This window comes from Boleophthalmus pectinirostris, unplaced genomic scaffold, assembly GCF_026225935.1.
Source record: "Boleophthalmus pectinirostris isolate CB_2022bp ecotype Guang Dong unplaced genomic scaffold, ASM2622593v1 HiC_scaffold_18, whole genome shotgun sequence".
NCBI classification, from domain to species: domain Eukaryota; kingdom Metazoa; phylum Chordata; class Actinopteri; order Gobiiformes; family Gobiidae; genus Boleophthalmus; species Boleophthalmus pectinirostris.
In genome coordinates, this window is record NW_026571133.1 from 28,751,486 (window position 1) to 28,779,394 (window position 27,909).

At 38.7% G+C, this 27,909-nt stretch overlaps 1 protein-coding gene across 1 annotated transcript; it reads left to right on the forward strand.

The window, feature by feature from the left end:
• Window positions 1-878: 878 nt before the first annotated feature.
• Window positions 879-9,753, forward strand: tbx5a (T-box transcription factor 5a). The gene is made up of 9 exons (XM_020925251.2): window positions 879-960; window positions 1,365-1,533; window positions 1,962-2,056; window positions 2,732-2,851; window positions 3,539-3,686; window positions 6,176-6,328; window positions 7,667-7,758; window positions 8,882-9,108; window positions 9,191-9,753. Exons 2-9 carry the CDS (start codon window positions 1,390-1,392, stop codon window positions 9,751-9,753), a joined length of 1,542 nt encoding a protein of 513 aa, XP_020780910.1. The 5' UTR covers window positions 879-960; window positions 1,365-1,389.
• The last annotated feature ends 18,156 nt before the right edge of the window (window positions 9,754-27,909 follow it).

A 27,909-nucleotide genomic window follows, 5' to 3' on the forward strand; every position in this document is an offset into this window, starting at 1 on the left:
AGTAGAAATACAAATAAAAATTAAAAAAAGACATTGTCAAAGTGATGAATGCATCAACTAACCTTGTTTATATATTTAAGACAAAGTTTTACAACGCACTCACACAACGCGTACCGTTAAGTTAGGGCCTGGCAATAATCTATGTACACGTCGTATATTGATTTGATGGCGTGTAAATGGTGCCACTTCATTGTATAGGACTATCTTTGAAAAAAAAAAAAAAAGTTTAAGGAGAGGAGAAAAACACTATTGATACATTGATACATATTGACGTTTGTTAGGATATCTCAAAACTAAAAGTATTGCTGATTCCTTCTGTGGTTCACCAACAAATTTCACTTATTTTTTATGAATAAGAACAGGAGATGCCAAATGTGAAGCCCTGTCACAAAAGCAGACGTGATGTATAATAGTGCATAACACAATAACACATCGTCTCAATTCTCACCGGTGGATTACAGTCGTTTAGGAGAGGACCATAGGCGGGGTGGGGACCAGGAAGGAATTACTAGTTGAATATAGGCACCAGCGCTGCCCTACGCCCCCTCCCCACACGTCTGCTCTGCGCTTCCGCTCACTGATGCGCAGTAAAGACAGTACTGGAGAGAGAACGGGACTGACACGCACTGTGGAGCTGAGAGGAGGGAACAACGAGGTGACGGAGCACTCCTCGGGGACTGGACTATAGCCCACTGCCTGGAATAGGCTCTCTGGACGCTTCACGGCGCAAAATGCACAATATGGCAGAAGGCGTTGTGCATTAGCCATCAGGAGGAGAAACGGTGATTCAGAAACTTGAGCGGACATCATAAGAACACGGATTTGGGGATAAGGAACCTACTTCTTTGAAAAATCTTCTGGATACAGTTCTCGGCCCTGGAGGTTTTGTTGCGAGGTTTTGTAGCGAAATTTACTAGTGACCTAAGGGTAAAACGGCATCCGAATCTGGGGATTATTTCGGTAAGATGTTTATCCATACCGTCAATGTTGTTTGCATCATAGAGAGCAGGCAAAAGTCCTTTAGGAGTTGGAGACACATCGATGGCACAACTTGAAAAACTTTTGCTAATGTTGACAGGTTTTGTATATTCTAACAGGCTAAGTGTAATTCAAAGAGAACGAAAATACAAGATAGACCTCTTCAATTAACAAAAAACTCTATGGACTTTATTTCAGTTGTGCGTAAAACAGCACATCCAAAGGAATTGTAGATTTAGGCTACTAATAACAAGCTAGGCCTATATGACCACACCGGCTACAACCTTACAGACGTGTAGCCTATGCTATGAGTGAATTTTTATGTTAATTTTATTGTAAACCTTGAGCAGAGACAGCCGGCGCTAATTGTTCGTTCAATCCTCCAGTTTAGACACGGCCCGGTTCCCCGTCATGGCGGACCAAGAGGAAGCTTTTGGTCCACTACATTCACCCAGTGGCTCGGACTCCAGAGATGTGCAAAGCGAAAACAAAAATGAGAAACAAAATGGGACAACAACCAAGTCCCCCTCCTCACAGACCACCTATATTCAGCAGGTCAGTGTGTGAGACTCTGTGTGTGTGTGTGGCTGTGCGCTATACGTTCAGAAATATTTTTTCCATGTGTTATACTGCTGTTGTTAGGATTTTTAATTTGGAATGCAATCACTGAATACGTCATTGTTAGAAAAAGTAAAGAAACTCAAAACATATCTATCAGTAAAAACAAACGGTAAGACTTGACAAATAGTTCAGTTGTATAGACTAGTTGCTTCAGTTTTGTTATTATTCTGTCTTAAATAATGTTTTGATACCTAAAAATATAGTATATAATTAAAAATGATTAGGCTGTATAAGCTCCTCTAAATAGAGAAAAATATACAACCACACGTTCTAAAAATGAATTGCATTAAATAACAAAAATGTAAGTTCATACATATAGGCTAATGGAATGTTTTCAAGTCTTATTTGATCCTTTCTTTTAGGGAATGGAAGGAATAAAAGTGTATCTGCACGAGAGAGAGCTGTGGATGAAGTTTCATGAAGTGGGAACAGAGATGATCATCACAAAAGCGGGAAGGTCATTATTATTTAGACTATTTTGTGTCCAATTGATACTCTTTGTCCTTTTGTCCAATTTTGTTATTGTAAACTCTAGTGCTTCAGTGATATGCTGTTTGGTTGGTCAAAACATGAATAGGAAATTACTGTTGAAGAGCTTAGTTTGATACCATGTGATCCAAAAATCTATCTCCATATTTTGACGCGTTGTGCTCGGAGCAGGCTGTACATGTCCTGTAGCCGCATTTAATCCCAATCGCTGAAGTGTGAAGTGTGCGTAAATGCGTAATTGCGCAAGTGTTCATTCGTATTAAAGCGGTCCTGCATGCACAGTTTTACATAAACGCTCATAATCTATTATTTAGTGAGATACAGTCTACATGTAGTCAAATTAAACTCGCCTGAATCACTTCAGTATCGTTTTGGCATAAAAGAAGATTGTCTATATTGTCTCTCTTAAGTCGTTTTTGTGCGCTTTGACACTTGCAACCCATCTGTTACATTTCATACGCCAAAAAACCTACTGGAATAACACATTATGACATAAGGGTTTTTGACTTCCGAAAATTGTTTTATAATTTACAAAACTTCAGAACAACATAGTGGTTCTTGAGTGAATGGTGTTCTACTTCGGTAACCAACCGTCATTATAGGGAAATTTCTGATGACTAATAAGATGTTTCGTCTTTTACAGACGAATGTTTCCCAGTTTTAAGGTAAAGGTCACAGGGCTGAATCCTAAAACTAAATACATTTTGCTCATGGACGTTGTACCTGCGGATGACCACAGATACAAATTCGCAGACAATAAATGGTGAGTAAATTGTAGGTCCTTTGAATCAATCTTACTAAAATGTAACGTAGGCTATATCGTTGTGTATTTAATCAATAATAGCGTTTATTTTGGGCTTCAACTGTAAATTTACTTTTTCATAGTCTAATTGATTTAAATTGGAAAGATGCGAATCACAAAATAGCGAACTATTTGTTTACTATTCGGTTGCCAAGAATTACATTCTGAGATTATTAGAGAGAGAATGAAAAGTTGGTAACTTTTCCCAAACAGCAGTGTCAGTGCTAAAACTCCAACAGGATTGTGTTGCGTGTCACGCGTAAACATGACATAAAATGTAGAGCCCGTCCTGAAACTTAAATTGGTCAGAGCATTGTGAACATTGTGATCCGTGACAAATTTATATATATATTATATATATATATATATATATATATATATATATATATATATATATATATATATATATATATATATATATATATATATATATATATATATAAGATTTTTTTAATGTATATTTTTAGGAAGCTAGGCCTATTAATTATTTTTAAATGAATTTCAAAAGCCTATGATGAACTAGATGAACTAACGCCAATCTATAGCGCACATTGCCGTTAGCCATATATGTAATATTCTGAAGACCTGTTAAGAACAGAGTTTCTAGCATTATGCCTTAAAAACATTTGTATCCCCTGTATCTTTCAGGTCTGTGACGGGGAAGGCCGAGCCCGCTATGCCCGGTAGGTTGTACGTGCACCCGGATTCTCCCGCCACGGGTGCCCACTGGATGCGCCAGCTCGTGTCCTTTCAGAAACTTAAACTGACCAACAACCACCTGGATCCATTCGGACACGTAAGTGCCAACATTATTTCGTAGCGCTAACATAACATGAAAACCGCATTTTGGTATTAACTGTGGTAGTCTAGTCACTGTCACAAACTGAACACATTTCATATAGAGGCCTACATTATATTCTATTTTTGAGTTTGTCTTTTATATTATCATCGTTATTAACCTCTATTTCATTCTTTCAAACTGTGAAATAAGTAGGCTACAAATATTAATAGTATTAATAATATTAATATTTGCTGCAATTGGTTTGACAATACACAATGAGTTAAAAGTAAGTAAATGGTCGTCCTGCTGCTTTATCTAGACGCACACGTTTTCTGCAATTCTAATAACAGGCTTTATCTAATGTATTATGATGTTTTTAAAAGAGTTTGTGTAATGCATTGCACAATGGGACTAAACTGTGCATTTTTGGGTGCATTGGGCATTTGGTTTGGCCTCTTTATGCTGAGAGACAACACCCTGCTAATGGCTGTCCAGAATCGGCCTCAGCTTTGCAGCTGCTTGGAACCACAAAGATGACTGATGAGGGTCCAAAGTTAGACATATAAGGTCTAACTTATATCATATAACTTATGTCATATAAGGACTGCAGTGCTTCAAATCCAAATTTTATGTTAAAATCACCATAATCATCTAAATGACCAGACATGGGACAGGCTGAATAGAGAGATGAGGGCTGGTGGTACAGCTGTGGGCATTTTTTGGCTTCTGATTCAATGGCAATATGTATAAATTCCTATAGGTTATAGATATACAAATGATTTAGATGATAAAAATCAAGACTGACTGAAAATGACAAGAACATATATGTCTATTAGTACATCTATTAGAAGTGATTATTGCACATTATGTCCACAGTGATACTGAGTGTGTTATGTTTCCCCATAATTTAGTTGATAAATGAGATTGTGGAGAGACACCTAGCACAACATCAGATGGTCACATCAGACTGAATTTTATATCAGAGCATATGGATGTGTACTATGACAGTACAACTGCTTTGTTTTATAACATTGACATTAGATTGTGGGTTAGTTGGAGTCTCATAGCAGCGTTGAAGTGTTTTCTTTGATCTCAATTTACACTCCTGGAATATTCCTCTGCGTTCTTCATCTCTGACTGGATTGTGCTTGCTCTGGTCTTCTCACACATGTTGGTCCAGCCGGGTGGAGTGTCAGTATTGCACTGTTTATATTCCAATGGCAGCATGCACTGGGCAATAGATGATAGTGTACAAAGCGGGCTAATCTTGAAACCTTAGAAAAAGTCTCTGATGTGGCCAACTTGAAAGTAAAGGGCAGTGTCTTGAGACCAAAAGTGATCTCTCTAACTCACTGAATACTATCATTTATACTGGAGGGTGATACAGGCTGTGGCAGTGGGTGGTCCAGCAACACCTCACTTACACACACCGTAGGCTGTGCTTTGAGCACTGTCATGCAGGCTGATATTTTTGGATGAAAAAGTCCAACATTTTAGCTAATGGCAGATTTATACTGACCACTGTTGTATAGGATTAAGGAGCTCTTTTTTGCTAAGTAATGAACAATGGCAAGTTTAAGCAAATCACATCATTAAAATACTGGACCAAACAAAGTGTGAACGATATATAGAATATTTGATATAGGATACTTTTATTTTAAGGTTATTATTCAGCAGTTTTTTCATTCAACGTGTTTATCCTGAGCTGCCTATATTCATCTTCCCTGCAACAGAAAATTATATCCTACATTAAAAGTATTTATCTGACCAACATTTTAGACAATGCCTAAATCTTGACTCATAATTGCAAAACACATTAAACAGCATGAATAAAAGAAGACTTTTATCAGTTCTCTGCCCAATAAAAAAACAGTCTTTATGTTTAAGTTTTTAGGTTTCATTTGACTTTGAGACCCACAGCTAACAGAGTCAGGCAGGGCCTGTGTCAGTGAAAAGTAGCTACAAAACACTCCTTCAGATAACAGCAAAGAGTGACGTCTGCCAGAGTGACGAGTCTGTATGCAGCATAGGTTATTATGAAAGACAAACCAATAGATATGCCCCCAGGTCCGTCAAAATAATTAGACTTAAGCTGTGATGAGAGGGCCCCAAAACAAAAGTCCAAGGTTCAAGTTCAATGAAGACAGCGTCTTAATGTCGCCATATTCAGGTCTTCCAGGAGCGCTGTCTAAATTGGGTTAACAAGTTTTAACAATAGGAATATACAGAGGGGTTTTACCTTAACATATTTACGTTTTAGTGTCTCCATACTCGCAGATTCATTGTTGAAGTTTTAAATATATAGGCTATATATAGGTCTAGCATGTTGTAAATGTGAGCTGTGAAAGCATAAATAAGTACAGGCCTACCCGCTTGTAAAAAAAAAAAAAAAAAAAAAAAAAAAACATCAGAAAACACTGTAAAATTGACCATTTCATTAGAACATAATTTGAACTTCTTCACACTTGCCGTGCTTCTGACGAGACAATGCGCATTCTCCGCAGATCATCCTGAATTCCATGCACAAATACCAGCCCAGAATCCACATCGTCAAAGCGGACGAGAACAACGGGTTTGGTTCCAAAAACACGGCTTTCTGCACGCATGTGTTTCCCGAGACAGCTTTCATAGCCGTGACATCGTACCAGAACCACAAGGTAGGGAAGGTTGGACCGCAGCAGAACGCCGTTTTTACTTAGGGCGAAATGTTTTAAATTGTAGTATTTGGTCTACCAGTGCCATCCATGCTGCGCATGACATTTTGATAAACACTTCACACTGCTGAAAAGTAAACTAGCTTACATTTTTATCTTGATTTATTAAGATAAACCTTATCAGGAAATTAATTGGACACAGTAGTTCACGCACCACAATAAATATAACAAAAAGTATAATAACTATAAAAGGTAAAATATACGTTTAACTTGCCTAAAATATATTTTAAACGTTTAAAACAAGCAAATTAAGTACTAACACGCTGTGCGTTTTTCTGCGCGCAGCTGCGCGTCTTTAAGACCTACGTGCGCTGTGGCCTAGGCCCAGTAGCCTATTGATTTTCCCTATAATAATTATTTTGACCCGGACAAGGCAGCAATAAAATATTGCTAAATAGGCTATTTTTCCTAATACTGGTCTGAAAGAGGCCTCGGTGAGAGAAGCAATGTAAACAGTGTCTGTTTAACATCATGTGGCCATGAAGGCCTATATGTTTTTAGTTCAGGGAATATGGGAAAGGGGCGAATACTCATAATATCTCCTTAGCCAATCAGAGGCCAGGGCCTTTCTGGGAACAGGAAACACAAATGACCGACATTCTGTAGAAACCATTCATTATTTTCAAACATGTTATTGGGGTCTAACATCGTAACCCGGGGCTAATTATTGGGGCTTTCCAGACCTTTGCGAAAACAAGCAATTGTGATTTACCACGATTGTCTATTTAGTCTCACATCTGCAGAGATGTGAGACACGTGTTCAGCTCACCTGCTCCACTACGCAGAAGGAAGGTGTCAAGTTATAGGATTGTTTTAATTAAAAAGTCAATTAAGAAGTTTTGTTTAAAAGGTCACAATACTTCATTATGTGTCAACTAAAAGTCTATTAGAAAATAGCTTTCTAGCTAACTTTGAATAAACACATTCCCAACACTCATGGTTTATATGGAAGTTGGAACGATGTAAGGAGAAAGTGTAGCTAATTCCCGAAGATAAAACAATAATGCCATATTAACAGGACACACCCAAAGTGTCACACGAGGGATTTTATATGGTCTGGTGAAGTGTAAGCCAGAACGTACACACGATCTAGTCCTGATGGAGAGCAAGCTGCAGACCTGCAAACTAATTACCTGCCAGAAACCACTGTGCAAGAGAGGGATATTCCCACCAGATCTCCATGATTCATGCTCACGCTATTTCAGCACAACTCGCATAATGGAATGACATTTGTTGGGTTTACATTATTATTGTGATTACTTGCAAATATTGTTGTTTTAGATTACTCAGCTAAAGATTGAGAACAACCCATTTGCTAAAGGCTTTCGTGGAAGTGATGATATGGAGCTACACCGGATGTCCAGAATGCAAAGGTATCTAAAACCTTTCTGGTATTATAATTAAAAAGCATTCATTTAATACTGACTCACAGATTAAGGGCACAATGCAAGCACAAATTGACAAAATGGACACTTTACCTGGACACCTCATGGCTATGACTTTTTTTTTCTTTGTAATGTTAATATAAAACAGATAAATGTTGCTTAAAGTTAAAAAATATAAACCTTTGATATGTGATGGTGATTAGTGACAATCCCTAAACAAGGCCAAGGTTCTGACTAATATTTTCAGTGTGTGATATTTTCAGTGATGTAAGTGTACCTTCTGATCTACAGCCAGTTTCTTATGTTAAATACTTTTATGGCTGATCTGGCACAACCTCAGAAACATTGCTGTAACATCTCTCGTCTATGCAGCTTGCTTGAAGAGGCCTATTGCTCCGTCCAGCCGCCAAGGCAGTACACAACCACACTACTTCTATTATTCAGTCCAGATGAGCCACGGAGCGTCCACAGCTGCATGGAAAACACTTTTTCAAAGTAGAAAGTCTGGGTTTTAAACATAAAGTGGCCCCACCCCCATCGGACTTTTAGCGCCAGGCGTTAAAATCTTGTCCACTGCCTAAGACATTTATTTTAAGTTGCAGAAAATGGACTTTGTAATTAAGTGTTCTAAATGAATGCCATTTATACTCCAAGGGAAAACTTTTCATTTGACAAGAGGCTTCAAATAGTGACAATTTTGAAAGTTTGATTATAACAAACAGATACAAACCAAATTACCTTAAGTAGGTGGATCGTCCAAGATAACAGGACATTTTGAAAGAATTGCCTTTTACCTCAAATGCAAATGTATGGACTTTGGTACAAGTCCAAACCACACCATCAATCTTAAATGCCATTGACCAGTCCGCTAAGCGCAGTAAGCTATGCATGTCTGCTCTTGGTTAAAAGAAGAGCTCAATGCAAAACCAGGTCAATTTTAACCAAAGCAATCTCTGAAATCAAAAACAGAAAACATAATTTATTGGTGGATCAGCCCCAAAGGATTTACTAAGATGTTAGAGGCTGCTGTACAAGACAACCCTTTGACAAATTAGTTGATCAAAATGTATAAGTGTCAGTTTTGTAAAATTATTTTTAAATCTGTTTCTAGCACCAAAGAGTATCCAGTTGTACCTCGCAGCACTGTGCGTCAGAGAGTTGGCTCTAGCCAAAGTCCCTTTAGTGGAGAGATTCAAAGCATGACCAATCCCATCAGCAGTCAGTACTCCCAGTGTGATAGTGCAGTCTCCAGCACCTCTCAGGACATGCTGCCTCAGTCAGGCTCCTATCCTCTGCCACATGAGCACAGCCAGGAGTATCACTGCATCAAGAGGAAAGGTACTTTACTTTACAGGAATAAAAGGTATATCATAACTATAGTTTTGTTTCTCAGTAGTAATGGTACAATGTGTCTTTACAGTGGAGGAGGACTGTCACTCAGGCGAACACACCTACAAGAAGTCGTACTTAGAGAGCTCTTCAAGCGAGGATGACCATTACTACAGACCCGTGGGTTACACACAAAGCCTGAGCTTGGCTGGGGGGCCATATCGCAGTGAGTCCAGTCAGCGGCAGGCATGCATGTATGCTGGTGTACCACAGGGGGGAGAGCCTGTTCCTAGTCTAGAGGACATCAGCTGTAACACGTGGGCTAGTGTGTCACCTTATGGGAGCTGCTCGGTCACTGCTATGCAGCCCATGGAGCGGCTGCCTTACCAGCACTTCTCAGCCCACTTCACCTCAGGATCCCTTGTATCTCGGCAGCTGGGGGATAGCCACCATGCAGCTATGTACCAGAGCCCCATGCACCACCAGACACTGGCCCGCCAGTGCAGCCCTGGAGCAGGGATCCAGTCACCAACAGCTAGTCTGCAGGGGAACGAGTACCTTTACCCCCACAGCATACCACGCACACTATCTCCTCACCAATACCACACTGTGCACAGTGTCAGCATCATGCCAGAGTGGAATGACAACAGCTAAAAGGCTTTTTTGCAGTGACTCAAAACATTGTAAAGATAAAATACAAACATTATTTAGCCATAGGTTTATACAAATTTGGTTGCTGCAACAACATCTGCACTTATGGACTGTAGATGAGCTGGACAACGTTAAGTGAAAGACATTTTGTAAACAGTGGAGATAAATATTGACAGACTGAGCATTTATTCACACATTGGTGTGAGGCTGCTGTAAAATAAAAAAAAAAAGCTAAGATAAACTACCCATTTGTTTTATTGTGCAAATGGAGGGTAAATAATGTGTATGTATGCCTTTTGTAAAAGTAGCTCTTCGGTTTTGTAGTTATCTTCCTTTGTAGCCTTCAAAATGCTATACTTATAGTTAGATATGTTGATGTTTGTTGCGGCGGTATGTGCAACATGTTCTGGATCTTCATTGTTGGAATTGTTCTCTTTTTGTGAGATAACAATTAAGTTCTCTCAGAGGTTTTATGACATGAACATCCAATGATGGAAAGCTGCTAATCATGTATTTCTCACAGTGGTTAGCCTTACATTCAATAACATGAAGTACATGTATAAGGTCAGTTGGTATCTGTGAAAGCACACATTTTAAAGGCATTTGCTCTTTTAATTTTGGAGGTTTAATCAAAAATAGTTTTGTCAATAATATTTATTTTTCAAGGGTGTAAAAAGGGTTGCTTTTGCATGTTGGAAGTGGTTATAACTTTTTTATGACAGCTTTCATACTCAAGAACATGGGAAAATAAAACAAGCTCAAAATGCATTGTAAAACTCAGTGTGTAAATAAACTCATAAAAATCTGAAATCATACAATAAATGTAAAGATTCAAAGATTAATGTAAGCCTGAAAATTCTTTAATTGGTGACTATATTAACACACGCACAATTTAATTAACAAAAGAGTAAACACAGATACTCTTAATATTTTCATGAATAAATGTAATATACATTTATTTTTTAAATATTTTGACAAAAACTAGATGTGGACATAATCCACTGAATAGTTGCGAAAGGCAGCAATAGTCATAACTAGAAGGTTCAACAGGGGTGGCACTAAAAGCTCTCCTGTCTGGTGCTTTGGCACTGTAGCAATTTGCCCATGATTGTGAAATAAATGTTTTCTTAGTTAATATAGTTATAAGTTAATAAAAAAACACTGCAAAAAACAATGCACCTCTCCTGTGCCTTGCCGGTCGAAAGCCCAGCTGACTGAGCTAGCCTCATGGCTCCTTTGATGTGAGCAATGTGACCCCTGTGCTCTGGATGCCCCCACACCGCCAGTCTTATCCTGTGAGTGGACCAGCCCAGGCCATAGCTATAGAGAAGGAGCCAGTCATTAACCCTGTCCAACCTCCGCCTCCCTCCATCCACAGCTTAAACACATGATGTATCACAACAGCCCTCCCGACAGCCCCCACTCACCCAAACATGTCCGGGTGGGCAAAGGCCGCTGATGCAACCAGCTCTTTAAACATTTAAAGAACAGGTCAGCATTTCAAAGGCACACGTTAGAACCTTTGGCCAGCGATGCAGTTATCATAGCCTGCAGATGAAAGTCTTGTGATATGTCTAAACAAAATTAATGGCTTTCTAATGACTGGAAAGCCCAAATGACAGATGGAACCCTATGCTGGTACTGCTGATTTATTTGGATTATGATGAAAACCCACACAAAGAAGACCATTCATTTTATATATTTAATTGAACTACTCCACATACGCACATAAGCACAAACATGTGGACTACCAGAAAATCTAATCAACCAAACTATCAATTGGTAAGATTTCTGTATCATTGTTCTTTCAGCAGACAGAGAGAAAATTAAAACAAGTCATCTCAGACTAATGATGAGTCATGGCCTTAGTCAACCCTACATCTGAAACCTAAACAAATCAAAGTGGTGCCCCACAGGACAAAGAGAAAAGTGCAAGAACAAGAGCATTCCAAGGCTCAGAAAAATGAGGGAGGGGATTACTTTATTAAGATGTACTGAAACACACATCACTACAGATGGATGAGCACCTCCAACACCGAGGGTCTTCAAAGAATCAATCCATCTCATGCTGGACTCACAAACATCTGTTTCACAGAATTACAGGTTTACTGAAAACTGTATTTAAGGGTGTAGTAAGCTGGTAGTGTTGTTTCATCCTCTGACAGTGTTTTGATTCTTCAGATGGGAAACTGCCAACCAGATGCAAACACTATTATAGCTCATGCTCTTTAATAAATTTAATAGTTTTTCTTTTCTCAGTTTTACACATATGTAAATGTATGGCATTGTGGGATAGTTGCAAAACTACATCTGGAAGAAGCTGGACTCTCAATCAGATAAGAACTCTTCTGCTTCATGTAAAGATGGCCAGCATATCAACAGAGCCATGCATCATAGTGAAGACAATACAGCCACTGCATAGAGCATCGTGGCTTCTCCGCTGCTCCGAGGACAGAGATGGGAGTGTTGAAATGGGAGCACCTTCCCTCCAGCTCCCACTTGTGTGTCTTTCAGCACCACTCCTGGTCATGAGCCTGAGGAGACTGCAGGGAGGACCACAGCCTCCAGGATACAACAGCAAAGGGACAGCAGAACCACATTATGAAGTGTCCCACAGTACATACAAGGTTTTTACGTGGACACTCAAACAATTAGATAAATACTAAATATATTTCAAATTAGGACAATACATTTCTTATTGCTTAATGAACCAAATATGATTTATCTATTACTTGCAAAGGTATTTTAGAGACTTCTTCAGTCAACCTAACCTAAATTGGGGGCACTAAGCTGGATACTGCAAGATGATTTCAAGAAATAATTAAAAAACTTAACACTTTAATGTGTTTCTGTATTGAAAGGAGTATATTTGAGTAAAATTAGACCCAATAACCTAGTAACCTATACAAAAAAAAAAAAGAAAAAAAGAAAACCTGAATGATTTAACACATTCTGACAATTACACTTACAAATAAAAACAAAAAACATTACCAACCACACTACCCAGATAATTATTCATCCCAAAAAGCACTGAATTCCAAAAAAAAAAAAAGAAATCGGAAATTGTGATTTAATTATAATTAAGGTGAATGTTTGGAATAGAGCCCGACCGATATATCGGCTGGCCGATATTATCGGCCAATATGGGCAACTGGAGACATATCGGCTATCGGCCGATATGCTTGCTGATATGGGCCGATATTTCACATGAGCATGTTATACCTCGTTATAAAGCTTAGACTCTCTACATTCTGTTCATTTAATCCAATTTACAGACAGATAAATGTCCTAATATGTGGCTCCGCATCAGTATTTATCTGCGGTGTAATTTGTCTGTGCCCGTACTGTCCCTGAACACACCACCTGAGTGAGTCACTTCACTCACGTGTGTTTGTTTACACCTGCAGCAGTGCGCAACACTGAGATTATATTCTTTTTCGGACAATCGGTTTGAGTCTGGATTAAAAGGACATTTATCAGTGCAGACTTGTGATGTGAGGAGGAGCCTGTGTGAGCGGTGAGTGTTGGAAATACATCGACTTTGAAGCTAGTTTAGGTTTTGTTAGCGGTTAGCTGCTGTAGCTCCCGCACATAAACAGGCTGTTTTCTATTGGTCTATTGTAAAGTGTTTACATTGGCCGTATATTTGTTACTGGACCTGCATTGATATGTAAATGAGCTGTGAATAGACGTGTGAATGATCCACATTTATGCATATAATTAATTACAGCAGTGCGCAGCATTTATGGCTAAAGGCTAATAGCGATAGTTTACTAGCTAGGAGTTATGGGTCGGTCGCGATCGAAGCGGCTCTTTGAGCGAACAACGGGAGCCGTGTTTTCTCTTTTTCTCACTTTTTCTCTTTATGCCGCATGTAGACCGTAGTTTGACAGCAGCAGCAGCGGCTGAAAACGAAACTTTCAGAAATCTGCGTGTGCACAGGATAAAAAAGTGCATATTTGGCTGCAGTTCAGCATAAAATGAATAAACCAGGACTAATCTTGGGCTCGAGTGAAGGAAAGAGATAGAAACCGAGTCCCGACACTCAGTCCTGGTTCAGTTCTGGTTTAGTCCTGCTTGCAACAAAACAATCTCAAGAGTCGCTTGGAAAGAGCCAGCTGCTTTAGTGAGCCGAGCCGGTTCTCCAAAAAAAAAACCCCAAAAAAACTGGAATACCCATCACTAGCAGTGACAGTAACAGTAGCTGCAAAAATCACCATTAGGCCAATCTACTGTATGTAAATATGATGTAAAGAGTCAAAATAACAATAAATGTTGCCTAAATAAACCCAATTTAGAATTCACTAGAGCCAAACCTAAGTTTTTTAATCAATTCAAGATTTACAGTGAATTTTTACATCACTAAATATATCGGCGATTATATCGGCTATCGGCAGCTTCAACCCCCATTATATCGGTTTCATATCGGTCACAACAAAATCCATATCGGTCGGGCTCTAGTTTGGAATACTGGTAAACACCTAGATTGGAAAAACTCCTGTGTGTACAGCACTCCCACCAAACATTTTGGCAATGCATGCCAAAATTATGTGTAAGAATGCATGTGCAATGCAATTTCTATAGTCTAAATAAGAAACAACACAATATTAGTGATTCATCTCTGTCAGGGAGTGACTTGCCCAAGCAGACTTTAAGTGTTTCCAGAGCAGATTTGGCAGAGCAGCCATCTCACTCAAACTGATAAGGAGTTGTGCTCCTGCTTCTCTGGGTCTGGTGGAATCTCAGGTACAGTCACTTCACCTACAGTCTCCATATGGGACTGATTGGGATTTTTGTCAATGTGTCTTTCTGTCATAGTACACTGGACTGTTTCAACTTAAAGACTGCTTCTGATTTTTATAACAGATACCCCCTTTAGTGGTCTATTGTCACGCCTTTAGCGGTCTGATGTACTTCACTATACAATATTATCATGTACTAGTATATATTGGAATTGAGAATTTGGTCAAAGGCAAACTAATTACATTTGGTGATATCTGAAATCTTAACAGTCATTGAAATTAAGATTATTATTATTATGAATAATAATATGATATTAATAGTAGGGGTGTCAAATTATCGCGTTAATTGCGATTAATTAATTACAGTCATATTTAGCGCGTTATGTTTTTTAATCGCGTTAATCTCATTTTTAATCTCGAACTTTAGTGTTTCTGTATGTGAGTTTCTTTATTATAAAACCTGTTTTTATGTGTTGTTGGGACAACAACAACACACACACACAAAACACATTTATACATTTTTTTATTTCGGTAATTCCACTCATTGCCAGAAACCCACACAAAACACAGCGATGTAAACGTCATGTTAACGTTGGCGGCGTCAGTCGCACAATGGACGAGGTCGAAGAGCCAGTAGAACAGAGTCAGCAGCGCACAGGTAAAAACACATTCGTGTCTTGGAAATTATTCTCCCGACGTGAAATATAAAAGAAAATAACAAATATAAAATCGCCTACAATTTAAATGTCACTGGTGAAAACAACCTGCATAGGCTCATGATGTCTGCACTACTGTCCTATAGTGACCTGCCACATGAGGGAACACGCACACAAACACACACAACACACACACAACACACACACAACACACAAACACACACAAACACACACCTTCATCATCGTCATTAACCTGAGAACGCGCGGACCACGTTTCCTTCCGTAGACACTGCGCGGACATCGCTGTCCTCCCGTGAGCCGCGTGTGGATCGTGTTTTCTCGCGTACGCGGCGTAAACCGCGCTTCCTCCTGTGCGCCTCTAAACCAGAACTAACACCAAGACTAAAACCAGGACAAAACCAGGACTAAACCAGGACTAAAACCAGGTCTAAACCAGGTCTAAACCAGGTCTAAACCAGGACTAAACCAGGACTAAAACCAGGTCTAAACCAGGTCTAAACCAGGTCTAAACCAGAACTAAAACCAGAACTAAAGCCAGAACTAAAACCAGGTCTAAACCAGGTCTAAACCAGGACTAAACCAGGACTAAACCAGAACTAAAACCAGAACTAAAACCAGAACTAAAACCAGGTCTAAACCAGGTCTAAACCAGGACTAAACCAGGACTAAACCAGAACTAAAACCAGAACTAAAACCAGGTCTAAACCAGGACTAAACCAGGTCTAAACCAGGTCTAAACCAGGACTAAACCAGGTCTAAACCAGGACTAAACCAGAACTAACACCAGGACTAAAACCAGGATTAATCCATTCCAGGACTAAACTAGGACTAAAGTAGGACTAAAGCAGGTCTAAACCAGGTCTAAACCAGGACTAAAACCAGTGATCTCATATATAAAGCATTTCTCTATCAATAATATTTTTAATATGGTTAAGGAAAGACTGGACTTTTTATTGTCTTTAAGTAGACAAAAGTTATTATGTTCAGATTTCCTCGTCTTTGCTACTTTACAGCAAACAGTTTGTTATTCATGGAGACTTGGGCTCAACAGACAATTTGGAGAGATTTGTTAAACAATAAATTACTTTATAAAGTCACTTTTTTAAATCTATATCAGTCTTTTGATCTGCCACAATAATGTAATAATGAATTTAAATGAAAATACCTCAAATTGAAGGCTTTTCTCAGCAATTTTTAGGTGAGATTAAAATGAGATTAATTAGATTAATTAATTACAGATCATAATTAATTCATCTCTCAATTTTTTTAATCGCATGACAGCACTAATTAATAGAGCATTACACTTCTAAGGCACTTTATAGACTTGATAAAGCCTATAGCCTGTATATTAAACAGGCAGTGGACTACCACAAGCATGGAACTGAAGTCAGTAACTATGAATTCTCCACAGGAAGCTCTGTGAAATCAATACTGTGCCAGCAGAGAAACTAAACCCAAAGGGAGTGAAGCAACAAGCTCAGCATACCCTCACAGTCCTCACAGACACTGCCACAACAGTCGATATGTCTTGAGCCAGCTGTATGGGGCCATCACATTTGGGGACAGTAGGGGATCACTCATTTCAGTTCTAGATATAATTATATATTTTATATGTTGCTCATATTAAAAAGAAATTTACCTGAATTGTTACTTAGTGATACATGATAATGTGATATATTGTTTTATTTGATATATAAATTATTTTCTGCATTGTTTTGTTACCAATTCATATATATTTGTCATATTTGTCATACACATATACACACACACAGACACATATATATATATATATATATATATATATATATATATATATATATATATATATATATATATATATATATATATATATATAAAACCCTGCAGGCAAAAGAAAAAGCTAAAGCTACTGCAATTCTTTGTCAGTAAATGCAGTCCTCAAGAGACATTGAGAGCTGCATGTGGTGAGTTATTGATCTTCCTAAATGCAGGTGTCTGCATGCTGCTGCAAAGACAATGTGTCCTATTTGTGAGATACTGTAGTCTTCTCTCCCATCCATGTCCTCTTACTCCCCTCCTCATGTCTGGACAGTGAGGAAGCCCAGCACCTCCACAGAGGCCCATGTGTGATTTGATGCCATCAATAAAAGCATCATGTGAAATGGACTTGCATCACACTCCACACAGTTAGTCAGGCCCTCTGCCATGAACCACCCAGAGGCAGACCCCATGAGGAGACAACACTCAATATCTCACCGAGGTTTCTCCAGTCGGTTCGAGTTAATGCTTCAGTTAGTTTGTGCTATATCTGGTTTAACCAGCAGCATACATGTCATAAAACTGTACAATAAAAAATCCAGCAGATGCTATTGGGGATCCCAATAAACATACACAACTACTTATATAGATATCTTAGAATAAACAAGTCACAATTATTGAACCAAAGATGTTCCTTTAGTTTTCTTATGTACTTTAACATAAAGCACAATTGAAGTTTGATTTACTGAAATTCGATGAATTGCAACGCTTTACTGTTAAACATATTTTTGATAAAGGAGGGAGGATTAGAGAGTGAGTGTGAATCAGCTGCTCTCTTTTATCTCATCACTGACAGGTTGTTTGGCTTTTGTAACAGTCTATTATCTACACATGTGAAAAAGGTCACACTTTGGTAAATATATAGTTGCGCCTAAATGTGGGGAGTTTCAGAAGGTTGAGTTCAGTGCCTTTTTCCAAAGATTCAAAACAAATAGCTAATCCTCTTATCTAATGCTACTTTTTTCTTAATAAAGAAAAAGGATTTACTTCAAGGCCTTGCCAATTTAGTTTAACAGAAGTATAGTTCTGCAGGTTCATAATTAAATGCAGATACGAATAACTCTCAAAGGGACAGGTTTGGGCGACTGTAGTAGGGCTGCACCGATTAATCAGAATAATTGAGACTAGTCCACTATTACCATAATCATAGTCGTAATCACAGCTCTTAAAAATGCTATTATTTTCACACACACCCAACCTAAGAAAGATAATAGCTATTCATATTATTTGAGAATTAATGCAGCTAAAACCTTATTTTTTTCTCTGAAATTTCCACATTATTGTGTTAAGTATTATGTTTATATATAACTCAAGGAGTAGTTTCTACTATTTTTTCATGTAAGATCCAGACTGTAAGTAACCTACTTCTGCAATGTTTGGGCTGTGTGAGAGGTGAGTGCTACCCCGGCTTTGGTCCAGGACGCGGTTGAGATGGATGGTTATATGACAGCCCTCTCTCTTTGCTCTCATGATGGGAGCGTTGGAGTCGTCGGAGTGTGCAAACCGTTGTATAAACTCACCCAGAGGGACCCCAGGCCTGGTGGAGATAAAGACCTCTCCTTTAATGTAAACACTCTCTGAAGTGGTGAGCAGGCAGCTGCAGTTGGACATACACACATTTAGAGAAATGCAGTCTCAAGGTCAAGGTTAAGCACCACACTCTTTCAAGACTCACTTTCCCTTTTGACCCTCCATTTGGATGCTGGCTGTTCTCTTGAGGTTGGGTGCTGAATACACAGACTAAATATAGTAGTGGCATACTTCCAATTCTATGGTGATTATTTGACAGAATATTGTTCAAGTTATAATTGCAATAAGTATATATATATTTTATGAAGTACCTTTTAGCCTGGCTACAATATAACAATATAACAAAAGGCTGGTAACCAATGAGATTGTGGAAAGATCATACTGTGTATGTTGCTATCAGAACAGTACTTGCACACACTCAAAAAGTGTGGGAAAAAATAAAGGAGTGGTTGTGTTGAGGCTAATCTTCAGCTGAGTACATCTTCATTATCTCAGCCAATAGACAGAAGTGGATCTTGAGGTAAAAATACCCAAGCCCTCTTATCATCTGATGTTCTTATCTGGCAAATACATTCAGCAGGAGCAGTCAGTGAATGTGGATACTCAAGGCAGTGGTGTTTGGCTTCAAATTATGATTGTTAAGTGGAAAAGTACAAAAAGTCTGCATAACTAACTCACTGAGTTTTCTTTTTAAAAAATAAAGAGTTTGAGATAATGGCACACACTACAAAGTTAAGTCAAAAGAAGTTCAAATCCATACGTGGCACCCGGAGTGACAGATGGAAGGGACATTTCAATAGGACAAGGTGACAAATGGCGACTCACAGATCACAATAGTTCCACTCTGGTGAACTATTGATCCAGTCCCAGTATATTATGTTTTCAAACACTCTGCGGTCTGTGGTGGCACTTTCTCCTGGTCCTGCGGGACGCTGAATGAGAGGGCATTGCTATCGAACAAGTAACTAAAATGTTGTTGTTAAATGGTTGAAGGGGCATCTCTAGAGATAGCTGTCCTTGTTTTTGAATTGAGACAATAGTTCTTTATGTTTGCTGCTCCATCACTCTGCTGGTAAATTGCAACCCTTCAATAGTTAGCCAAGTGAATGATGGAGTTAAATAACAACTTTATAGAGGGGAGTATTTTTTTTTTGCAAAGTCCTTATGCATAAACCATTAATATAAATCAAAGTACACCTAACTTCAGAGGAGATAATTGCATTTTTTTAAGCCAAACTACTATCATTAGTTTCCCCTAGCAGGACTGGGCACAAGCACTACTGATAGACGGTATTAAGGGAGCAGGCAGACGGGCGGGCGGCGGATAGAGTGAGCTCTATTAGTTTCGGCTCATTGTGCCACTCTGATTTCTTTCTACTTCCTAATTGGCTGACTTCTGTAGGCTTGGCGGCCATATTTCAGCTTAAAGAGGAAAGGCTTCATGGGTCACAGGAATAAAGAAACCCATTTGACAGGTCAGCAGGCTGAAGTCTACAACATAGTGAAAGGTCAAAGGTCAAACTAACATCAAGATAGGACATGGCAGCATAGGTCAGCAACTTTACTGGAGAGCCAAGAGGATATTCAGACGCTCACGAATGCTGTCCAAAAAATATTATCTTAAGCTATAATAATTATAATTACTCAGGCCTTACCAGCTCACACTAATAACCACACTCTTCAAACTACCTGTGTTTTAGTTGTTTGGACCAGTTTGTCTCCATATGACCTGGAGAGGCTAAGGCAGACACAAAGGGAAAAATATTAGTAAGCTTAATTGAATGAGTTATCTTTGGCACTTAGATCTCGCAGAAGACATTGCAATGAAAGCCGTGGCCAGTGAAATGAAGTTTAGGAGATATCTTCCCTCTGGGGTCTGGACAATGGAGGTGGTAGAGGCAGAGGAGAGGGAAAGGGATGATGAGAGGATAAGAAGCCAGTGGGGTGCTGGGCAGCAGGTCGGGCATGGCACAAACTGAAGTAGCTGTGCATCTGCAATGCAGTTTAAATAGGGAAGACTAGGCACTGATTGGACGAAGGCACGGTGAGCAATTGGCATGAGGTGATAAAGGCTGAGGAGAAGGTAAATGCTGAAGAAGTGGTGAGGTAGATGGGAGTACAGTTAGGACTTCAAAGCTGAATTTACACGGGCTCCATATTGCAAGTGTGGCAAACGTAACGGCCAGAAAGTCTCCAAAACTATATGCATGATCTATGATTATAAAAGAGGCATCATTATTAGTGATGAGCACTGTATTAGTTTGTATATTACTGGCTATTGTTGAGAAAAAGAGGGAGATGATCAAGCGCTTCACATGATTAATCACTGATATGATCACTATGCCCACAGCACAAATTAGTTAATTTTTTGCTATAGAAGTAACCATTATTACAAACAAATTATTACAACAAAATTATTAAGTTTCAGTTCTGTTTATTTAATGTGTTGTTGCTATATGACCAAAAGCAAAAGGCTTTGACCTTAATGACATGTTCAATTGTTCAGAATAAACTGTCAATTTCTTTTTAAATACAAATAAAGAATTACAAGCACTCATCTCTTTACAAATATTATTACATAACTGCACCCAAACAAAAGACAAACATCTTTGTTAAAGTACTTTTCCTGGCTTTTAGCAAAAATAAACTCTTCAGTTCTAGTTCTTTAGTTAAAACTCTGCTTAGTTTTTTGAAGTTTAAAGTATTTTTGAACACCTTCTGGGAGAGTATTTAATTTAGATTTGAACATTATTTGAAGTACTTTATAATCTACAAGCTCATTCAATTTCATACAATTTTATTTTAATAATAAATAATTAATTAGTCATAATCTCCACCTTTATTTATCAGGTCTGTGGCATGTTTCTGTATGTTACGACTAAACAAATAAAACTATTTAATTTATTATTGTCTTAAACGTTCCAATAGGGAATAGGTCATGTATCTAAATGCTAAGCAGATCTTTGGTTTTGTACAGAATACCAAAGGTCTTCTATATATTTGGCTATATATAATGTTTGTATGTTGTTTCCATATTTATGAGTTGATTATACTTTTTATATAATCAGCACACCTGTAATTACAGATGTACAAGAGTTGTGTCATTAAGGTAATAATTGCATTACAAATATCTGTATGTATGTCAGTGCTAAACTTAGAATTAATAAGAATCATTTCAATTTTGCCAGTCAGTACAAGTCCAAACATAAGTCCAAATATAACCACTTACTAGGTATTCATGAAAAGTAAAACCTACTGCTGCAGTTTGTTTGTTCAGCAAGTCACACAATTACATTACACTTTAGAAGATCAGACTAAAAATATGCAGTCTACAATACATATATGTGCCCACATGCACCCATCCACAAAAATAGGACAGTCTGCCTGGCACCAGACACAAGTGCACAGCCAAATGAGATGTGTGAGAGCCCCCTGCTGCCAGGAGGCGGACAGGAAGAAGAATCAAACCCTCTCTAATGGAGACATGACATGCTCGCCAGGGCGGAAACTCAAACAAACGATTAATGGGCCATGGAGCCTTTACTACAGAAGAAAAATACCCCACCAGCCCCCCTACTCGTGCTGGGTTCCACACTGACCAACGGGGTCCAAGATTTCAAGAAATTAGATTTCCATTTGAAAAAATGAAAATGAATGAAATAATCCCCAAAAAGAACAATACGACACAAAAAAAAAATCACAACTTTCTTATGTAAGAAATTCTTTGTAGGGAGCTGAAATAATGGTAAAAGACTTTCTTTTTCTCGTTCCCAGAATACTGAGTATTATCAGTATTAGTATTATATATAAATTACTACTAATACAAAAATATAAAAGCTAAAAAAATAAAGGACTGACATTTTAGTCAAGTCCTCCAAAAAGAGCCAAAATAATGACATGACAATCTGTAGGTACATTGTAGTCAGTCAGGTCTGTCTCATCTTCTGGACTTTTTCAGAACACAGAATGGGCTGGCAAGTATGCTGCATTCATGTGTTTTGATTAGCAGGTAATGATCTTTGATCTAATGCGCTGACTGGGAAACTGCGGCTTCATTTGAAATCCGGTGGATGCTTGGCCGACCTGGAGCCAGTGTCACTTCTCGTTAGAGCCTGCAGCTCCATGACCTCTCCCTGCCAGTACCAGCTCCTTCCTCACAGCATGTGCACTGTGCGTAATGATATCAATGGCAGCAGGGGTGCAATGAATACAAATCCTCATGCCTAATGTTTGGACAAGAATTCTCTCAGCACACCCTCCTCTAACTGCCCAACTCAGCACTGGTCAACCTACATCATACAAAAGCTCTGCAATAGGCCTTTAGGCCAGTAATAGTATGCAATTTCTTGGCTAGTACTAAGAAATGGTATTAAATCATGGTGAAAAACACTAAATTATTAATATACGAACAATCTCACATACAATATAGATTCATTCAGGACAAGTTTAATTTGTTGAATTTGTTGATTGAAATAGACAATTGAAATGACAACCTCATTTACTACACACTAAGAAACAAACACACTCTTCAGTTTTAAGTCTGACTTGGAGGCCACCTGATTTCCGTCTCTGGTTCCGCAGGCATCGCCAGGTACCAGGTCAAACAAAGACATGTTCATGAACAGCTAGTGCAAGCCTCTCTCTGCCTGTGGAAGGAAACAGCCTTTGCACACATGCCACATTAATGAGTGGAACTCCACAAGTCCTGTTTAGGATCAATTACTGAAGCACAATTTAGCCTTACTGTGAACTTGCATCTTTAATTATGAGCACCAATGAAAGCACGTACTCACACAGTATTCCTCTTCAGCAACATTGGTCTGGTACACGTAGACGTCATTTTTTTATTAACGTGCCTTTAAAAGTCAATCATTTTGAACTATAATTGCACTTTTGCTCAACACATTACACACATAATTTTTACATCGTGCTGTCAGTGTCCAACAAACACAAACTCCACAAAATCATGCATACCGCTTCAAAAATAATCCACTTCCACACAGCAAATATCTCAACACATCCTTTCCATAGCCTTTTCCAGCTGTTGCCCTCTGGCTGCAGGTACCAGACAATTAAATCTCCATCCTCCAAACTAGCTGACTGATCTGCCACTTTTTGCCTCTTTCCCATAATTATTTCTAAAAAGTCTAATGTGTTGCAGGTTTATGGGGATGTCAATAACTGAACAAAGTTCCATGAGGCAATAAAGTGATGCTAACTGTACTTTTGTGAAATGTGTAATCTAATCTGTCATATGCACTTAAAAAACACAACACAACAGCAAAAGTCAAGTAATAGATTACAATGATTAAAGCAGATTGTAGTGGGTTTGTTGATCAACATGGGGTAAAATGTCACAGCTCCTGTATAATTTTCGTGGTTAGACTCTGGTGAAACAGACACTGCAGGATGTGTGCTGCTCTGCTGTATGTGACAAGACTTGGCTTGTGGTCTGTCATCACTGAGAATGACACCATTTAAGATGCGTTCGGAAACACAGACGTGGTACTTAATCAATCTGGAGTGAGAGACAAAAATAAATCCCATGAAGTCTGTATCATATAGAGACATGGTACAGAAAATGGTATAGAATAAATTATTACTGTGTCTTTTAAATCTTAGCCTGAGTTTTCCAAAATAAATTGCCAACATTTCATATTATAAAATGAGTGAGGCAATGCTAATTGTTTTCATATTATCCACATAATATTTTACTGGATAAATCTAAGCCACGGAGGTGCTTAGGAACAAGAGGCACAAGTCAGATCTTAACTATTAAATATATAATGAGCTACCACTAACATGGCTTGCTTGACATTTACATTGGTGTGAGGGCACCCATCTCCACTATCTCACACTCTGGTCTCTAAAGCTCTTTGCAACAGTACATCTCAAATACATTAAGCGCTACTTAATAGCGAAGCTTTATGTGACCACACTCAAGGGATCTCTTCTGAATAGTTCAGCTACAAAAATAAGATTAACTTAAATTCATTATTAACTCAACAGATTAAGCGGGTTCTTGTACACTGAGTGCGTCTCTTTTTTGATAAAGTAATGAAAAGCTTATTGCCTCTTCTTGACTGTGAACTTAATGAGAGGAAAGATTAAGATGAATAACTACATCTGGCTTTCACTGAAAATCTAGAGGAAATGAAGATAACCAAGGAGGGCCTGGTTATTCATCACTGACTCGACATGCGCCCATACACCCTTAAAAACAAAGCAGAAAACCCACCAGCCGTGCACACTCCAAAAGCAGCACCTGGCAGAGTCCTGTTGTTGTAATAAGTATTCGCAGACGTCTACTGTAGGGAAAGGGGAGACATGGATTGACAGCTGCACCATAAGGGCACCTGGTTAATGTCACGCAAAACCTTGGTGCCCCACATCTCCTCTTCTTTCCCCTGCATGGTGGTTCTCCAGGGAGCTACTTTTCTTACAGATCCTGAATGACAGCAAACCTAGAGACTGCGAGCCCAAACATATTTCGCCACAAATGCTGCAGAGCTTGTCTTGTGTCATCTATCTCTTTCGTCCATGTTTCCACCTCCTTAACCAACACCGCCTTTGTTCTCACGGCCAATGGATGCGCCATAACTCACCAGAGCTCTGGCGTTTGATGTCTGAGCTCTGGATATCTTTCAACTGATTTTAGAAGAACCGGCGAAGCACGCGGATAATACCAGGGCTAACTAATAAAGAAGCTGTACACACATATACATGGCATATTAAGACATATGATCCTCCACATATACTGTAAGTCCACACTACACTTTCAAAACTCTTGCAAATTAGTGCGCTGACTATTTAACATTGCCAAGGTACTTTGACACATTTGTAAAAAGTTTAATTAAAACACATTCTAAACATGCTTCAGTTCTTAGAAGAAAAGTTTGATACTGAAAATATGTAACTGAATTTCACATTTTCATTTATTTTTGCCTTAAATACGTGGGCTATGAGATATACAGTGTTGCAGCAATAAATGAAAAAAGGCCTAAATGATAATTTACTGCAGATTCTAGTTGCATGACAACACTCAAATAATTTTTTTTTTTTTCATCTAATTTGATTGGTTGAGTATATGATTAACAAGCACTATATTAGGCAATCAGACTAATTCTACAAAGACCTGAACTTCAAAATAGCCATAGACAATTGCTCCATAAAAGTTGTTAAAAATCATGTGCGATAATAAACAGGAGTCCTTTTTGGAGTCCTCCTTTATTGTTTTAAACCATTCACACCAGCATTTTGCCAGGTGCTAACAGAATGCAGGCATTGGATTATACATGCTGCTTATGTTGTGATAAAATGGTGAGAAGCTAAGTGGTATTTTAAAAGCTACAATCACAAATTAACTGCTGGAATCTGGTTTATGTTCATGGTGAATTGCCTTAACACTGCCTAAATATTAAAAATGTGGATACACCATTTTAAACTGCTGTATGCTTTAATTGTTTTTTTGTACATAGAGTTTGTATTAGCCCTATTGTGTTTCTATTAGGAGGAGATGTGATCCGGTCCTGTAATGGGAGCATGTAGTGCTGCAGTGCGGGGAGGGAGAGCGCTTGTCATGTCTCCGATGTGTAGCAGGATGTATTGCGGGGAGAGGCGGCAGCGGAGCCGTACACAGTGCATTCTCCCGTGCGTCTAGAACACTCACAGCCTCATGAAAGAATGATGCTTGATTACCTGTAAGAGATGAGCCACGTCCACTCTACCCTCCGGAGTCACTGCACAGTGCTTTGACCACAGCCACTGAGGAAGCAAGATGAAAATAAGAGTTAGTATTTCAGTATTTACAATTTTAAGCCTTTACATTAAAAGTTAATTTTGCCTGCTGTAAACGGTAACATTTTGTATCTTTTCTGGACCAAAGAGAAGTTTGTGTCCTGCGCTCAGTCACTGGAGAAAACTAAAGAACTTAAGGCCCAGATAGCTGCGCCCTCATCAGCGTTTTTCCAGCAGTCACTCGGCTTATCGGCAAGTTCACTTCACTTAAGGAATCACTTACAGCTTTGTTTAATAGCTCCTTGACTTTGATATCATAGTCATGGACTAATATCACTCAGCATCTGTTTTGTTAAGGCATTATATTTAACAGAAACGTTAAATTAGTCTAAACTGACTTTTGGTCATCATTACAACAGCAAACACACACACACACACACACAGCCTCACTCAAAAGAAGAGGAAAAAGAAAAAGTTAATGTTAAATGTCCTTTAAAGGCAGTGCATGGATAACTTATAGGCTTACAACAAAAAATAAAACAAAACTTTATTTCCTCCAGATTTATTGGTGATTAACACACAACTCATTAAAACACTTCTAAATTGTTATTGCTATAAACTATAAAGGTATTCTACACTTTGGTGGCTGATAACAAATGTCAGAATGTGAATGAACTATGAGTTTGGTTTAGAGACCGTACAGCCAGAGAAACACTTTGTAAAGCAGTGGCTACAGTCCAGGGTCAGTGGACTCTCTTGGCCTCGACCCTGAGCGGAACTCAGGCCTGACCTCTGAGCAGTTTGTCCCTAAAGAGAGTGGACACATGGACAGGCTGCAGAGGAGGGCCTGCTTTGATCTGCTGCTACTTTGAATTACAAGTGTTCTTTCAAAATTACAGTGAGGTTCAAATCTATAACTGTGTTTGGAAAAGGAACACATTTAATGAAAGGTCATGACACACATTATAGTTTTCAACATGTAAAGGCCTGGATCTATAGATTAGAGTTGGCCAATCATACATCCATATTATCAGTAATGCAATTACTGTGTCACTTCAATAAACTAAAATGGGGAGATATGGGGAATATGCATGAATCAAAGAGAATATATATCGAGATGGAGTTACACATTTATTTGTTTGCTACTTAAAATAACCTACTCCATGTTTATTTTGAAACATATGATCAACACACAGATTTAATTCAGTGCTCATGAATGAATGTCCTAAAGTATTTTTGTTGGTTGTTTGTTATTATTGAGTTTGATCACTTACAATAAATTGACGTTCCTGGCTGCTTGTCTAATTCTGTGCATTTGAAGTGGCGGGCTGTGGGTGGGACAAGGGTGTTGATGGATGTCTACTTGGCCCATAAGGCTGGCCAAGCTTCCTCTAGAAGGTCACGTCCTGTCTGGCCCTTGTCCACTGCACACTTGGGCAACATATCCGGGGTCTGCGGCCTCCAAAAGCGGCTGACCTGTGATCAGTACCCCCTTGGCGCCATGTTGCGGTGGTGGTCAGGGCCTTGCGTGCCATCCTAGGTCTAGTGCTGAGGGAGGAAGCATGGAAACATTAGGGTTGCTTGGTCTTTAGCCAATCACAACCACAAATACTTCTTATTTAAAATGTTACTATATCTTTCCTCCACATTGGCAGTCACCTAAATATAATCATAGA

Excerpts from the sequence above, each read along its gene's own strand:
- tbx5a (XM_020925251.2), top strand. The coding sequence starts at position 1,390 with ATGGCGGACCAAGAGGAAGCTTTTGGTCCACTACATTCACCCAGTGGC. Across the intron at positions 2,057-2,731 it reads ATCATCACAAAAGCGGGAAG|ACGAATGTTTCCCAGTTTTA; the intron begins GTCATTATTATT and ends CGTCTTTTACAG. Across the intron at positions 7,759-8,881 it reads CGGATGTCCAGAATGCAAAG|CACCAAAGAGTATCCAGTTG; the intron begins GTATCTAAAACC and ends ATCTGTTTCTAG.